At 37.0% G+C, this 16,246-nt stretch overlaps 2 protein-coding genes and 1 pseudogene across 5 annotated transcripts; 1 reads left to right on the top strand and 2 right to left on the bottom strand.

Moving 5' to 3' along the window:
- Window positions 1–1,470: 1,470 nt before the first annotated feature.
- On the bottom strand, window positions 1,471–2,214 carry LOC121405361 (annotated as a pseudogene).
- A 6,353-nt stretch (window positions 2,215–8,567) lies between these two features.
- On the top strand, window positions 8,568–11,746 carry LOC111076200 (conserved oligomeric Golgi complex subunit 4). 2 transcript variants are annotated; one of them, XM_041595940.1, is made up of 9 exons: window positions 8,568–8,671; window positions 8,735–8,842; window positions 8,904–9,634; window positions 9,697–10,009; window positions 10,071–10,204; window positions 10,273–10,876; window positions 10,953–11,138; window positions 11,209–11,435; window positions 11,494–11,746. In XM_041595940.1, exons 2-9 carry the CDS (start codon window positions 8,777–8,779, stop codon window positions 11,534–11,536), a joined length of 2,304 nt encoding a protein of 767 aa, XP_041451874.1. In that variant the 5' UTR covers window positions 8,568–8,671; window positions 8,735–8,776; the 3' UTR covers window positions 11,537–11,746. The 2 variants fall into 2 exon arrangements, with proteins under 2 accessions (XP_041451874.1, XP_022225574.2); XM_022369882.2 differs by having other exon boundaries at window positions 8,730–8,842.
- On the bottom strand, window positions 11,460–14,924 carry LOC111076199 (gamma-tubulin complex component 4 homolog). Of its 3 annotated transcripts, none has more exons than XM_022369879.2 (8): window positions 14,795–14,923; window positions 14,500–14,671; window positions 14,154–14,439; window positions 13,931–14,096; window positions 13,365–13,871; window positions 12,915–13,284; window positions 12,560–12,842; window positions 11,460–11,706 (listed from the first exon to the last, which is right to left on the bottom strand). In XM_022369879.2, the coding sequence occupies exons 1-8, from the start codon at window positions 14,861–14,863 to the stop codon at window positions 11,574–11,576; spliced, it is 1,986 nt and encodes a 661-aa protein (XP_022225571.2). In that variant the 5' UTR covers window positions 14,864–14,923; the 3' UTR covers window positions 11,460–11,573. The 3 variants fall into 3 exon arrangements, with proteins under 3 accessions (XP_022225571.2, XP_022225572.2, XP_022225573.2); XM_022369880.2 differs by having other exon boundaries at window positions 14,784–14,866; XM_022369881.2 differs by lacking the exon at window positions 12,560–12,842 and having other exon boundaries at window positions 11,581–11,706; window positions 14,795–14,924.
- Between the last annotated feature and the right edge of the window lie 1,322 nt (window positions 14,925–16,246).

The raw sequence follows: 16,246 nt of genomic DNA, 5'->3' as shown, positions 1-16,246 counted from the left end.
GGTTGCTCGCGCACTGAACGCATTAATTTCTTCATTCTGGCTAAAATTATGATCCGATCTGATTCAGATTTGGCAATCTGGTAGATATGGTCATTCTCTACGGTACTGCGTTTATAGTTTTATCGTATCTTTAAAATTGTGCTTGCCACAGATTTTCGTCCTTTGTGCAGTGTGATACCAAAGACAATATAAGTATAAGATGCGTAACTTCATACGAAATTTCTGCACACGAATTTTTGATGCTGGCTCTAGAGCTGGTTCCAGGCTCTCTTGAAATTTTTTAGAGAGAGAGAGAGCGCTCTAGAGCCAGCCGCTCTCTTGTATGCATACAGCATACGAAGGCACACGAAGTTGGTTCTTTGCCGATGCGATAGCCGAGCCGAGTCGTCGCGACGACTGTATGTGTGCACATGCATACGTTTTTTACAGCGCTGTCGAAATATACCTTTCACTTTATAAGTGTAAGTTAATTTTGCAAGACGCTTACCACCCCAATATTAAAAAACTGTTAAATTGTATATGAATATCCCTCCAACGATAATTTATTTTAAGATGGTATATTCGATAATGATGATTGGATATACATATATAAAAATACATAATATATTTAATACATGAAATTCCATGAATCACATTGGAATAATTGCCATTAGGGCATTCAGGATGCGACGTATTCAACGCCGGTATATAATTTCGTTTCTCAACTCATAAAAAGGTTTCCGTCTCGAAAATCGTCCGCTTAGCACAAGTACGCACACATACGCACTTGCTGTTCTGTGTGTACTTACACATGCAAGCGGATTCTATTTTTAGATTCGTACGCTCTCAAATTTGTGCGAGCGAGATGGCGCGAATTTCGTCGCTGGCCGAAAAATTGTCTTGCATATGGCAATTGAAATGTATGAGCGTTACGCATCTTATACTTATATTGTCTTTGGTAGCACCATGTACTCATGCAGGCTTAATTGTGAAAGCTTTTTCTTTCAAATGCAGTGTATTTTATGAAGATATTGTGATTCGTTCAGATTTTATTAATTTGAAAGCTGAAGTGGTCGAAGGCCCCACTGTGCGTCGTTGGACCCATAGTGCAGTCCTACAAAAGACCTGCGGTGGACGAGCTACCCACCTACAGAAAATAATACAGCAATTTTTGACTAACTTGATCAGAGTTTTCCGGAGTAGCAGCAATCCTTCATTCCTCTTTCTCAAATGTTGTGGGCGCTTTTGACAGTATAGTGGAAAGGGTGCTTCGCAACAGAATATTTGCTGAGATTTCGGTGATGCACCATGGTCAGATCCCTAAAAAGAAGGGATTGTCCACAGGTGAGTACTGCCCTCTCTGCATTACCTGAGCCTGGTTGTTTGGTACCCTGAGAATTTCCTTAGTTTTTTGGCTGAGTTGTTTGGGGGGGCTCTGGGGGGGGGGCCCATCATGGTAGGTCGAGACGCCCCTGCCGACATTGTTCAAGGTTACACCTCCCTGCCAGCTGTCAAGGACACCATACCTGGCCCTGATGCAGCTCCTGGTATTGGTACTCGGGGAAGTCCTTCCTCCGGAGGGGGAGGTCCTACTACTGTCAGAGAAACTATGTTTTCACCACGCAACAAAACAAAGCCCAGGACACGTTTTTCCTCTCGTTCGGGCACTTTCGAGTTCTTAGATCTTATCTTGCGAAACTCTTCGCAGTCGCCCAATATTAAATTCATGTGCTTATCAAATGCTTTGAAAGTTCCGATGAATGTACGAGAGAGTCTTGCAGAACGATTCGCACCCGATAATTCAGATGCTGAATCATTTTGTTATTTTTTCCAATGGTCTGAAATAAAATTAATATTTTGTTACACAATTATCTATATATTTTAATAGTCCTACAGGAAATATTTTATTTTAAGTAGAAAACCTTAAATGAAACATGGCGCCACGGAAGTAAGAGCTCCAATTGCTCTCTTAGAGGAGATTGACCTAATTTTGGATCTCACGGATATAATATATGATTTACCCCACATCGGTGTCTCACTTGATTCCTCTTGTCTTCTATTTTACTCGTTAAACCTCCCCAGAAATAATATCGGGCTTCAAAATTTAGCTCAGTTTCGGAATTATAGATAGAATATTATAGAATTTAAATTTATTAATTATATTATGCTTACATTTGCAATCATGATCAGCATTTCAGTAAAATATTTTATTTTCAGTTTAAGGCTTTATATTTATTTCTGGACTTCATGACGAATATTCAAGCATTTTCATTCGCTAGATAGCGAGAACGTGGCAGGCGAGTCTGCCACAGGAAAATTTTGTTTTCCTTCCTTTTGGCTGTACTATAATTTCGATATGATCCAGATTTTGCAATCCAGTATATAATATAATTCTTTATAATTCATCGCTGTCGGTTTTCTCGTATTTTCAAAATTGTGGAAGCCACAGATTTTCGAGATTTGAATACTTTTTTAAAGTGTGATGTCACTGGAGTCTGAACATAAACAGACATCGACTGGGCTACTAATGTTGATCAAGAATATGTACACGATGTGGTATCAAAAATACGGGTATATTGCATGTATTGCATGTTGTATATACAGTTGTGTTCAATAAAATAGTAGTGCCGCACCTCACTACTTTCAAAACTCTTTTTGAGATATTTCTAGTTTTCCAAATTGAACAATTGATACCTTTACGGAAAGCATGGAATGTAAATATTAGAAACTCCAAGAAACCGTGTTACCCATAATATCTGCTGTTCAATAAAATAGAAGTGCTGGGTTAAATAAGTTTAAAACGAGAAGGAACGTGTGAGTCGCTTCTGGGGACGCGACCTTACTTATGTATACATATGATTTTTAAAATTAAAAAAAAAATTTACATTTTACATTTTTTTGCTACATCTGTTATCTATACTATAAATAGGGACAAGATGGATCTTTATTAATATTAAAGAACGATAGCAGGAGTCGAAACAAACAAGAAAGTCAGTTCGATGGATTTTTATGCGAATGGTATGACGACTCGACGCGGTCAGGATAAAATTGTTTTTTTTTCAGAGGTAGTGCTTCTATTCTTTACATAACTTAAGTATTTTACATCTGGATGCATATCACTTTGCAGTTCTGTAAAGGTGCCTAATGCAACTATAAATCATACCCATACACTTTGTATCTGCAGCTTAACGCCTGGAACATATTAAGCTTTCAAATTTAAATTTCATCATTTTTTTGCGGTATTTTTCCAAAAATTTTGACTTTAAAAACTCGGGAAAAGTCGAAAGAAAAATGTTTTTTGGCATGCATTTTTTGGCGTCTAAGGTATTGTTCATTAAAATCTATGTATCTATCTACGGTGGAGCTAAAATTCGTTAACCAAACCTAAAAAATTAAAAAAAAAGACAAAAATACTTTTTACCAAAAATTCAACCCCTTTTCGTTTGTTTTGTTTCCAATTGGCAGTTGGGCCCGCAACTTTCCAAAATGTATTTTTTGTCTATTTTTCCGCTTTTCTGATCTTGATCAGCATCAATAGCCGAGTCGATAGAGCCATGTCTGTCTGTCCGTCTTGTTTGACGCCTGGATCTCAGAGACTATAAAAGCTAGAGAAACCAAATTTTGTTTCCAGACTCATGTGATATCACACTGCTACAAGTGTATTTCAAAATTTCGCCCCTTTTCAGTGTTTTTAAATCAGGTAAGTGGATTCAGTGATTACAGTGTGCGTTGTTAGTTAAATTAAATTGTTACATGGATTTCGCTAGAAAAAATATGTCTAGATTCTAGAACATTCTAGCCGCGTGGTTAACCGATTGTGTCGCTGCGCTTGTTTTTTTTCGCTCTAGGAAACCCATGTAACTGTAAATACTGGATTTTTAATTTAATACAAAATATATATGCAATTTGACTTATTTATTTACAGATCAAAAAAGTTCGGAAGTTGCTGGAGAAGGACCCATTGTCTAGGTGCCTCAAAAGTGTGCTGGACGAAACAGTAGTCCAGGAGTGCCGGGATTTGCGGCAAAAAAATGTTTAATGCCCCGCCCGACTATTTCATTTCAGGAGCATTGCTGCTTCTTAACCCGATCAGGCCCTACAGATAATTAAAAATATTTAAATCAACAACAAATCTAGAAAATCGGTGTAAAATAAATATATTTACTTTTATTTGAAAAAAATTTTTGTGGGTTGCTTTTTCATATGAAATTATCCGTGCAATTCCTTTTAATTTCATCAGAAGTTTCACAGGTGATTTCATATAGGACATTTTCGGAAGAGTCCTGAGTGGCATGTCACGAGTGAAATCACTTGTGGCATGTCTTGGGTGATTTCACCCAAATCACTAGAAAATTCAGTGACAATTTCATATGAAGTTTCACGAGTGACGAATGCGGACATGCCCATACAAATTTCATCTGAACTTTCACCAGTGAGTCACCAGTGGCTAAAGACATGCCATGAGTTATTCACCGAATGAATCACGAGTGAAAAGGGACTATTGGAACTGCAGGGAGCATACCGAAACCCCAACACATGCAAACAACTTTGTGTGTATGCGATCCGATCCGTCCAGATAAACCGGTTTTGTCTCTTCTCTGATTGGTGTTACCCGACTTTTGTTATGATTTTGTTTTTGTCTTTTCTTCGAGATTTCACTGTTCCCTTATTCGTATTTGTGTTTTTGTTTGGGAGAATTGGTGAGTGCCATGCCGTAAGCTGACTTTGCGCACCGCTGATATAAAGCCATAGGTGACATAGTTCTCATCATATTTTCGATAAACAATCTTAGGTTTTTTTTTCGTTGACTCTTCTTCTTCTGGCAATATATTAGTTTCACTCGACAAACTTGCGGTACATTTAACAAATTTTTCCATTATATAAAAGTATTATTGCCTATTTTTTTTTCATTAAAAAGTCTGTTACGATTAATATGCGACGAAATCCACGCTTTTTGCTCGCACGAGTTCAAGACTGAGTACAAATCTGAAAACATATAGAATTCGCTTATATGTTTGAGCACGCAATTGCAATATTAATATTAATATTAAATTTCTTAGTATTATCCCTGTAGTACTGGGCACTAGTCTGAGGTTGTGATATGACCCGTCCCTAACAGACCACCACTACCCACTAGACAAACCTTAAGCAATGCTATTCTTCATTTCCACTTTTACCCGCAATGTCCTAGGGCATGGGGACCAGCGACACCACATCGTTTACCCCCGAACTAGTAAAATGGGTGGTTCTGGGTCTTCTGGTGATTGGCGATTTGGGTACCCATACAATGGGTAGTGAAATTGGTACCCACCTGGTAGCAAGTGAAATGGGTACCCATCTGGTAGGTAGGGAAATGGGTACACATCTAAGGGGTAATGAAATGGGTACCCATACCCACACTTAGAAAAACTCGTGCAGTTAACAATTTCATCTATTTTATATTTCAAGTTTCCTTGTTTTTAAATTTCAGTATTTTCAGTTATTAGTATAAATTATACTGTTGCTTTTATTCTTAAGATCTTTCAGCGCCAACTTGGCTTTCACTTCATCCACTTTATAGGATAACACAATGGTATTAGCAAGAATATTTAAAAAAAATTTTTAAATACCTTTTTAACTTAGGTTGCTTTGTCCTACCTTTGTTTAAATAATTGAATTGATTAATGTTCACTTATTTTCACTGGAACTCTCAAGCGCGTCTCATCAAGCCGAAAGCAATAGAACATTCCAGCAATGCTATTTCAAAAACCGAAAACGTAGCAGCGCTCTGCTCCGTAGACGCACCGCAGCTTCATATTTGGCTTCTTTCTTTCTTCTTTTTTTTTCGTTTTTTTTCGTCTACTGGTGAGACGTTGCAGCCCATCGAACTAGTTCGCTGTGTGGTACGCGGTGGGTTGTAAAGTATACAGAGTAAAATTATTTTCTACTTTTTGAGTGGTTCAACGTTCGCCTACTTACTTCGGTGGGTACCCATGTACGGACCAATGAAGTAGGTAGTTCGTCAGGGTCAATCGCCACCGCCAGTACTACAGGGTACTTATTGACATGAATACCCTAATAAATATTATTCTTAAATAAATAGTCATGTTCTTAATATAATTTGTATTCAAAATAAACTCTTAGTTATTATTCGTACAAGAGTTGTGATTGACTGGTTGAATTATAAATTAACTATATTCTCTGTATTCAAATTTCTTGACTTTTTCCGCGGCACCGTTTTTCGGAACACTGCCCTAATAGCCATATGACATTAGACTTTGCTAACTGACTAGCTGGAAAAATAAAGATGGCCTTATGGGAAATGCCTGCAGTCAGAGCGAGTGAACTATATGATTCAAGCTGGCTGTCCAGTTGAGCTGCGTGCAGCGCTGCGCCAGAATTTATCGAACATTTTACTTTGCGGATACAATTTTGCTGGCTTGGTATCTGTGTTCTGCTGGAAAACATCAATGTGTGTCACGTAGTGCCTCAGTTGGTCTACTAAAAGCCATTAGACGTGTCTAGAGACGGCTACGAACAATGATGTTGCATTTAGTCTCTATTGCTATCCCTCTCTACTCAGCAAATGGCATACGGCTATAAGCGATGCTGCGAATAAAGAGCGAGAGAGTTATCGAGAGAGCGAGAATGATCGAGAGAACGAGAGAGCGAGAATGATCGAGAGAACGACAGAGCGAGAATGATCGAGAGAGCGAGACTGATAGCAATAAAGGAGACATGTCCGAGACGAAGAGACGAAAGAACGGTTGAATAGGCTATTACAGTGAGGGGGCATATACATGTAGATTACTATTAGGTACAGTGGGCAGTGCAAACAACGAACCAATAACATGATTTACTTTAAGGCTGCACCACTGGCTGTGATCTATACATACTGTATACTGCTAGGCTGGGAGACCAAACCAATAATCAAAAATGCTTTACAGATTACATTTAACAGAATTGATTTGTAAAAGAAAACAGCTGTTACCGTTTAATAGTGGACGAGCATGCTGTTACCGTTTGAAGCCTAGTACTCGACCAAATCAGGGATGATATTCGTATGGAAACGATAAGATATCATCCCTGTTTTTTTTTGAACGAAAATTTAGCAGCAGGCTTTTCGCAGACCGGTACTCGGTTTGGAAAAAAGACATGTCGATAGATGTGTGAATCGGTGTTTCACATCTTTAAAAAATATTCACCATTCCCCCGGGGTGGGCTCAGTGTGCAGAGGACATTATATGTTAAATATATATGGTTTTATATGCATTGCCCCAAGAACCTTCCAGGGAACATCCCAGAAGGATGGTGGAATAACTGGGAAATTTTCGGAGCGGCAAAACCTTATACTCTCTGCACACTGAGTCCATCCTGGGGGAACGGTGGGAATTTTTGAAAGATGTGAAACACCGATTCACATTGACACCATCCACCATCCATGAGAAACAGCTGTTGCTCACAATTGCGTGCGGTGAAAATTTGTTTACTTTAATTAAAATGAATATAAATAACATTTCAATGGTCGTGAATGTGATTCAGCAGCAAAACATATTCTTGCACAAGCTTATCATGTTGTTGGACATGGACGATGATGATGAGGATAACTTTGACGAGGAGGAGATAATAGAATGGATATCTGTTTTGAAAACACTGAAGCCCGGAAGGTTGTGGTCATTTGTGAGTGCTTCTAATAAATGCAACCAATGTTTAAAGTACAAATATATATGTTATGTTTTTCAGAAGCGGTTCGGTACATTTTGGGAGAAGGATGTACCCGAAAACAACGAGGCGTTTTTTAAGGAAAGTTTTAGGATGGAGAGATCCTGCTTTTCTCTGTTGGTTACTCGCTTGGAAGTGCTACGGAAGAAGGACACAAACTGCCGAGCTGCAATTCCTCTGGAGAAGCGTATCGCCATATCTTTATATACTTTGGGATCTTCTTCTGAGAAGAGTGTTTTTCGGAGTGTCAGCCAACAGCGTCTGCAATATCCTGCATGAATTTTGCAGAGCATTCATCAACGAATTCTCAGAGGAATACATGTCCAAAAACTATCTCACTTCAGAGAAAATTGACGAGTGTGTTCAAGCATTTGAAGAAATTGGGTTTCCTCAGTGCCTGGTGCAATTGGTAATAATGCAATAAAATCATCCATAATATATGTATATACATATATGTAAATTAATTTCATCACTTAATTTTTATGTTAGATGGATGTCACATCGAAATAAAATCACCTGCAGCTGAAATTTGATATTTTTTTTATTTTTTGCGTGCTTTGTGAGATCTGACGGGGTTATTTTGTTTTATTTTTATATTTTCCTGTCTGTCATTGTTTACATTTTCGTAGTGATCTCCGATTTTTTGTTGTGAAATATGGTTGCATTTGACAATTATCGAAAAAATACCGCACTGAAACGTGAGAATTAGGAACATCCCAGATGGATGGTGGAATAACTGGGAAATTTTCGGAACGGCAAAACCTTACGGACCATCCCAGAAATGGATGGTGGATGGTCCCCAGTGTGAAAAGGCTATTACGGACCATCCGAGATATGGATGGTGGATGGTCGCCGGTGTGAAAAGGCTATTAGTGGTACTATGCTATATATCGCAATCTGTTTCAGGAATCCCACAATTATTTGTTTATACTGGATGTAATAGTGATATCGATGTATTGATACATTATCAAAATACTAATTTTTGTTCCACGTATGTACAAAAAAACAGTTAATTTTTAATCTTTATATTTATATATGTTTACCGGCAGATCAGTTTTTGAATCGCATAGTTTATAGACTGATGCATTATCGATAGATGTTCAAAATGCTATTTGACGGCAGCACAAGTGATCAGGGACTACTACGTATTGCTGAACAAGAGGTGTGTGAATTATTGTTATCAGAGCTATTAAAATTAATGAATTCATACTTTCATTGTTTAGGAAAAAGTCAATATCAAACTCGAAATATTGCTGGATAAACAATGTCAGATTGAAGCCAAAATGAGTGGAATCGGAAGAGCGATGGTTTTACTGCACGCCGTACACTCTGATTCTACAAAGTTAAACATGCAAATTGTAAATACTGCACAATTGGCTGAATCTGTAAGTGCTAAAGTGCGTCGCTTAGATTTGGCCCGCTGCCGTGCATCTGAATGTCAACAGCGTGTACACGATTTAATTGATCTACAACTATGTAGCCAGGGCGTAGTAAAAGCTGTAAGCGACGAGGAGTTCGAAAAAGGGGCTGCCCATGTTGCACGGTTTCTGGCTATGGATCAGCAATTATTGCATCGAACTGCGGATGATGTCTCGATAACATCAGTCAGCGACGCGGTTCAAACACTTGAGGATGCGACTGAAAAAATTCGAGAGCTTATATCTAGACGTTTTGATGATGCTGTTAAAAACAATGATTTGGCTTCGGTGGAAAGATTTTTCAAAATCTTTCCATTAGTTGGCTACCATCGAATCGGTATAGAAAAATTTTCTGCTTACATTTGTCAGAAGCTATCGGATAAAGCCCAAAAAGAACTAAGAAATGTACAAGATATAGCCAAAGCTGAATGTCGTTTGCAACTAGCATATGCCGATCGATTGACTTCGATTTTAGAGAACTTTGCACGGGTAGTGGAAGTTAATCAGCCTATTGTTGAAGCATTTTATGGACAGGCGTATGTATCAATTCGATTTAATATCGTAACTGCGTCTTATATGCATTTATCTTTACCACTAGATCCGCGTCTCTAATTGATATGATCGCCATTTTGCAAGATGAATGTGATGCCGAGGCAAAGAATTTATTGTTCGAATTTAACAAGAATAGACAAATTGTGTATCGCAGCAAACAAGTATATGAATGCACTCAAAGGTCTAGCAATGGAGCTACCGGCAGCAACAGTATACCTTCTTTGGGTCATTATCGTAAGCCCTCAGGTGGATCATTAGACAAACTAAACCCGAAAGAAATTGATGCTATTATAGCTGAAATAACGGTCATGCATTCGCGAGTAGAGTTGTACTTCCGTTTTATGCGTCGGCGAATGCAAGTAAGAACTGCTTCAATTCCAATCTTGAATTTTAGCTTATACTGAACAACCTTGATTTCAGATTCATGTAGATACATGTGTCCCCGTAAAAGAAGACCAGGTCAATATTATAAACCGATATGAAAGGATTGTAAAGAATTCGGACCTTCGTCGACAAATGCAAGAAATTTTGAGCACTTATTTGCTTTTTGAGAGGTAGACTTAACGTTTTTCTCTTTGTATTTACTAAAAAACGTATACATGCTTTTTAAATGATTTTGTAGATACTTCATGGAGGAAAGCGTACTTAAAGCCATCGGCCTCGACAAATATGAAGCGGGGCAGCAATGTTCATCTATAGTAGATGATGTTTTTTTCATACTTCGAAAATCCATTCGTCGTGCTTTGACAACGCAATCAATAAACGGAACATGTGCTGTTATTAATATCGTAGCTGCTTGTCTAGATGGTGATTTTATAGATGCGCTCAAAACTCCATTGAAAAGTGGTTATCCGTCTGGATATATCGACTTGGCTCAAGCATATAACGCAATACAAACCACGTTGCAGCAAGGGAAACTACATTCGAGTGATGCTGATCGAAGCCGAACTAATTTTCTAGTACAACTGAACAATGCTGACATGTCGACTGAATATATCGAAACTCTGTGCCAGACCATGGAACAGGAAATCGCTGGAACTTTTCCGTGCACGACCTCGGTTGAGCGACAATTGCTTGACAGCTGCTTGACAGAACTTAAGACTGTTCGAGACGCTTTAAAGGCCACTGTGGATTTTGGAATGCAGCAACTTAGATCCAGCGCAATTAAGCCACGAATAAATCCTTGGATAAACAAATTTTTAAGCTATAGCCACAACCTTACAGAGGCAAGTTTGAAAAAGTGGTTAACAAAGCACATACCCATATGAAAAGCGATATTCTTAATTTGATACGTAATTTTAGGAGGAACTTGCCATTTATGAAGCTGAAGAAACTTTTGTCCAGTTTTTTATCGTCCATCTGGATGGACTCCTAAATTCTTTCAAAATGGCATTGAGTCCACGCAATTACGATGCGCTTGTTAGCATATTGGCAACGGAAGTCACAATTCAATTGGAAAGGGCTACTTTAAAATGCAGTTTTAACAGGGTAATTTTTTGTATATTAGTTTTGTCAAATTTGGGCCTCATTCTATTTAAACTTAACTCTCAATTAAAAGCTTGGTGGCCTCGTTCTCGATCAGGAAGTTCGTGCCTTGGGGACTTATTTGACAGGAGCGACATCATGGTCTGTGCGAGACAAGATGACGCGAATTTCTCAAATCGCCACTGTCTTAAATCTGGACAAGGTTTCGGAGCTCTCTGAATTTTGGAGTCCCGATAATAATAAAGAAATGCCGTCATGGCATTTAACTCCAAACGAAGTCCGTGCTATTTTAGCCCTGAGGTAAATTGTACAATAATTGTATGTGCATATAAAATAAACAATTTTTATATTTTTTCAGAATCGATTTTCGTATAGAAGATATAAAACGTTTACAACTTTAGACTCTTATATATAGTACATATTTCAATGTTTAGCTTATTAAATGTTATGGGTGGAACTAAACCAATGATTAAAATCCAATCGCAATAAAAGCTGAGAAAGCGGACCCAAACAAGATGCTGTTTTAATGTTCAGCAGTAATTGAATAAGACTCGCAATTTGGACGCCAAACCTAAAAATATAAAGTAGTAATATTACTATTATTAGTGAATTGTAGAAAAAAATAAAAACGCGCTTTGTACATACTTAAAAATCGGTATATATCAAATCTGTAGTGTATGATGTATGCTTAATAGACGTAGTATTTGGTTGCGTAACCAAACATACTATGTATCAAACGAAAGGTATTGAACTGTAGATCATATATATATTTTTTTTTTCAATGAGGTCTCTGGTCAAAAGATATTTGCATTCAATTTGTATTACCAATTTTTATATATTTATAATAAAAATCACAAAATGACTTATATTTTTTTTAAATAAAAATAAGTCTTTTAATTTGTATTATAAAAATGTTTTAATTTGTATTATACAAATTGGTAATAAAAGTTTATCTTGTTACGAGATTCCTCTTTTTAAAATAGCTTAGCTGTATTTTTTTATTTGTCTTATTTGTGATCACTGGTATTTTGTTTAATATGAAAATGAAAAAAAAAATTAAAAACGGATATGCTTTTGGATTATGTTGATCGTGGCCATACTGTCACGTTTAATGAAAATCGAAATCATCTAAAACCACCACGAGCGATAAGGTTTATTTACGTCGCTAAGGATTCATGAACAAACAGCCTGAGGGTCACGTCTAGGTGTAAAAAAACAGACAGACGGACATCTATTCGTCTCCAGAATAAACTTTATATGATTCATTTTTAGAAATTCAAATGAAATAGGCCTTTTGAAGAAAATTACGTATAAATTTGCTTGATTATGATGTACAGCCGTACAATCATATTCAAACTTTAATAAAACTTAATGGCTATATAAATTCTACAAAAGTAGCCAATGCATGTTGGCAAGGGTCTGACCTTTCCTCTAGATTATCGAGCTCCTTTAGAAATCCCTCTGATGTGTTTGGCTTCCCGCTGATACAGCTACATTTTTCACATATATAAAAAAGTTCAAGAATATTGCCATAAATGGGGTTTTGGGGTTGGTATGTTGTTCGTGTAGAATTCATTAGTGAATCATTTGAGCCAGAAAGCAGGAAACACTGGGAAAGGACATTCGCTAGAAATACTGTATGTTTCCTTTGTATTTCTTCAAAATCGACTTTGTTCCTAATGGCATTTATCAGAATACTGAACTGACCTACAAAATATGTAATATAGATGTCAATATGGAAGTATACATGTCATCAAGCATTGTGTTAAGTAAACTCACTTTCAAGAACATCCACTTGAATGTAATACTGCATATTATTTAAAAAGAACATGAGTTGATTGAGGAGATTCATCATTCTCATGTTTATGGGTCCAGACTTCGATTTTGCTGCCAATGTCTGTATTGTCCAAACTTGTTGCAGGTCGTACTGAAGTTTTCTTATTATCAATAAAAATCGAAATATCTGGTTATATCGCTCGATTGCCTTCGGCGAAAACAAAAGATTCAATGGCCATTCATATATATATTTCAAATGAAGATTTTCCAAGATTCGAAATTCGCAGTTTTCGTCCGACTCCTCGATAGTTTTTTGAACAGTTAGTGAGAAATTCTCCAAATCATCCGTAATGCCCATGACAGTTGCAGCAAGCTGCAATCAAGAGACATATAGTAATATAAATGTATGCATATGCACAACTACTTATGTATTTTGGAGTATTTTTAACGAACCTCAAATGATCTCGTGTAATTTTTTGAGCTGGAATCACAATAGACATCTGAAGCGCGGGTAAGTTGAGATAAAAACTCTAAGTAAAACTCTCCGCGCCCTAACAAATAGAAGTCCTTTATTAATCCCATTTGGCGTTCTAAATCAACCTCGTTTAGGGCTATCTCAGACAAACGCATGCTAACGTATTTCTTTATGTTGTTTATGACGCTTTCGATATGAAAAACATCAATTTGTTCATCATTGTTCAGATCCTCTACCATTCCAAGGAATACAGATTCTTTGCCATTCCACAGCTCGTAAATATCATCGCGCGAACTATCAGAAAGTTTATTTGCCCAGTGGTTGTTCATATTGTTTCTTTGAAATCTACGTCCCATTTTGAAAACAAGAACGGTTTGTCCTACGAATAGAACTTTCTCAGCCACGATAGTAGACAAAAATCCTGGCATTTGACACATATTGATTTCATATTGCCATATGTAGTCCTCAAAGTTTCCAATTGCATTCTAAAGATAAGCATATTTATTTTGAATTGGAGGTCTGTTCAATTTTTGTATAAGCTTACCAGTCGGGTATTATTAACTGATGATTTGGATAAAGAGCTATTCAGGGACGAAGCATCGAGTGAAGAGAATTTAATAAAAAACTCTGAATGGACATCATCGATTACCCCAAAAATTAGCCAGTGAGCCAGACTTGAGAAAAACTCAAATTTGACTGGCTTTATGACTCTATAAAACATGTACATAAATAAATTAAACACCCTTAATGGATTTTAAATTACTTGCATTTTGGTAATTCTTTCTAGTTGATAATCTCCATGCTCGGAATGTTGATGCAGACTATGGAGCATTATGCATCCATGTAGTTTTTGCAGTCGTATTTCGCAAATAAGTTTTCGCAAAAAAAGTAAAATTGGAAGTTTAGCGTGCAAAGCATCATGAAAAAATGCAAGCGAATTAGGCTTATTCTTTGAGCAAATTGTTTCAAGCTGTATGATTTCATCATAATATTCGTCAAGCGCTGCGTCGATGCCTTTGGCAAAATTGATTAAGTAAAAACCATGTGGGAGGTCTACAATAATATTATACATCATTAAAAGGTACAATCACTTCCAAGTTTATTTAAACTTACCTTTAACGCTTTGATTTTCATTCATTATTAATTTTTTACATCGTTCATCTTCATTTAATCTCAATAAAAGTGTGAACTGAACGACTTCGTGAAGAACTTTAATAATGTTTAAAATTTCTAGAAATAGTTCTCTTTCGCAAGGATGGATAAAGTGGTCAATTGCATTGTTATCCTAAAACACAGGTTCATGTTAAATATGTGCATATCAATGTAAACGTACATATTTTATCTTTGTATGTAAATACATAGTTCAGTATAATATATACATGTAAGTAGATGCGCACCCTATTCTTACCATAAAAGTCTGTATACCCAAACCTTTTTTAGTTTGGGTTAAGCAGGATAATAATAAGTCGTGTATCATTGTAGTGCTTTCTTAGTTACCATCAGTTTGTTTATTTTCTGGAGAGGGACAGAGAAGAGACGAGACAGATCGCATCAGGTCAAGACTAATATATTATTTCGGTATATCGATATATAGTTGGGATAGTCCCGCTATGGTTTTACATATTCCAACTAGATTTTAAGACCAATATCAACTGTATGACAGATATACAATGAGAAAAGATTCTAAATTTGTCTTGTTGCTTCATAGTCGAACAGCTTTGTTATTGTATGAAATCGCGGTAGACTGGCAAAGTATAAGAACAATTAATCTAAGCGGTACGGCTAGATATCGGCTGATTTTTTCTGATACTGTTGAGATTCCGATTGACTGCTGCGATTCTTCTTTTACGAACGACTGTTCCTCTTCTTCTCTTCTGTTATAAAATGTTGATTTGCGGTTAATCTCATTATGCTGTTACTGGTGCTACTGCATTTTTTGCAGTTCTTCCGAAGATGTTATTTATCTGTTCCGTCGTTAGCCGCTGTTCCTGTCAATGGGGCCAGACAAAAATGTTTTGCTGAAGGGTGCAAAAACGTGTGTTTAGAGGAGGAAATCGAAGTACCTTGACGCAAATATATAGCAAAACAAGAAATTGGCTGTTTATTATACCCGTACTCAAAAAAGAGTTAAGGGATATATTAGATTTGTGGTAAAAGTGGAAGTGACCCCATAAAGTATATATATTCTTGATCAGCATCAATAGCCGAGTCGATATAGCCATGTCTGTCTGTCCGTCTTGATGAGCGCCTAGATCTTAGAGACTATAAGAGCTAGCGCAACCAAATTTGGTTTCCAGGCTCATGTGATATCACACTGCTACAAGAGTATTTCAAAATTTCGCCCCGCCCTGTTCCGCTTCCACAAAGAACGAAAATCCGTAGCATACACAATTTTAAAGATACGATAAAACTAAAAACGCAGTATCGTAGAGAATATCTACCAGATTTCCGAATCTGAATCAGATCGGATCATAATTATAGCCAGAATGTAGAAATCAGTTTTCAGTTGTTTCCCCCGCCTCCTACAGCAAGAGACCCGCTACTCGTTCTCTTCTCGCTGGCACACTCTGCCGCGTTCAGTGCGCTAGCAACTCCTAGCGGAGGAGATATAGAATCTAAATGGAACATATACAATCTACATGTTAGATGTAGAATATATATACATAGTATATGTAGATAGCAGATGTAGCAAAAAATTGTAACATGTAAAATTTTTTTTTATTATACAATTTAAAAAAATCATATGCTCAAAAATGTATATACTGACTGAGTACGGGTATAAGTAGAGTCGCGTCCCCAGAAGCGACTCGCACGTTCCTTCTCGTATATGTTTTACGTTTTATTTCTGTTTGTGGTCGGA

This window comes from Drosophila obscura, unplaced genomic scaffold (assembly GCF_018151105.1).
Source record: "Drosophila obscura isolate BZ-5 IFL unplaced genomic scaffold, ASM1815110v1 contig_9, whole genome shotgun sequence".
Classification (NCBI taxonomy): Eukaryota; Metazoa; Arthropoda; class Insecta; order Diptera; family Drosophilidae; genus Drosophila; species Drosophila obscura.
This window is presented reverse-complemented; position numbering and strand designations above follow the sequence as displayed.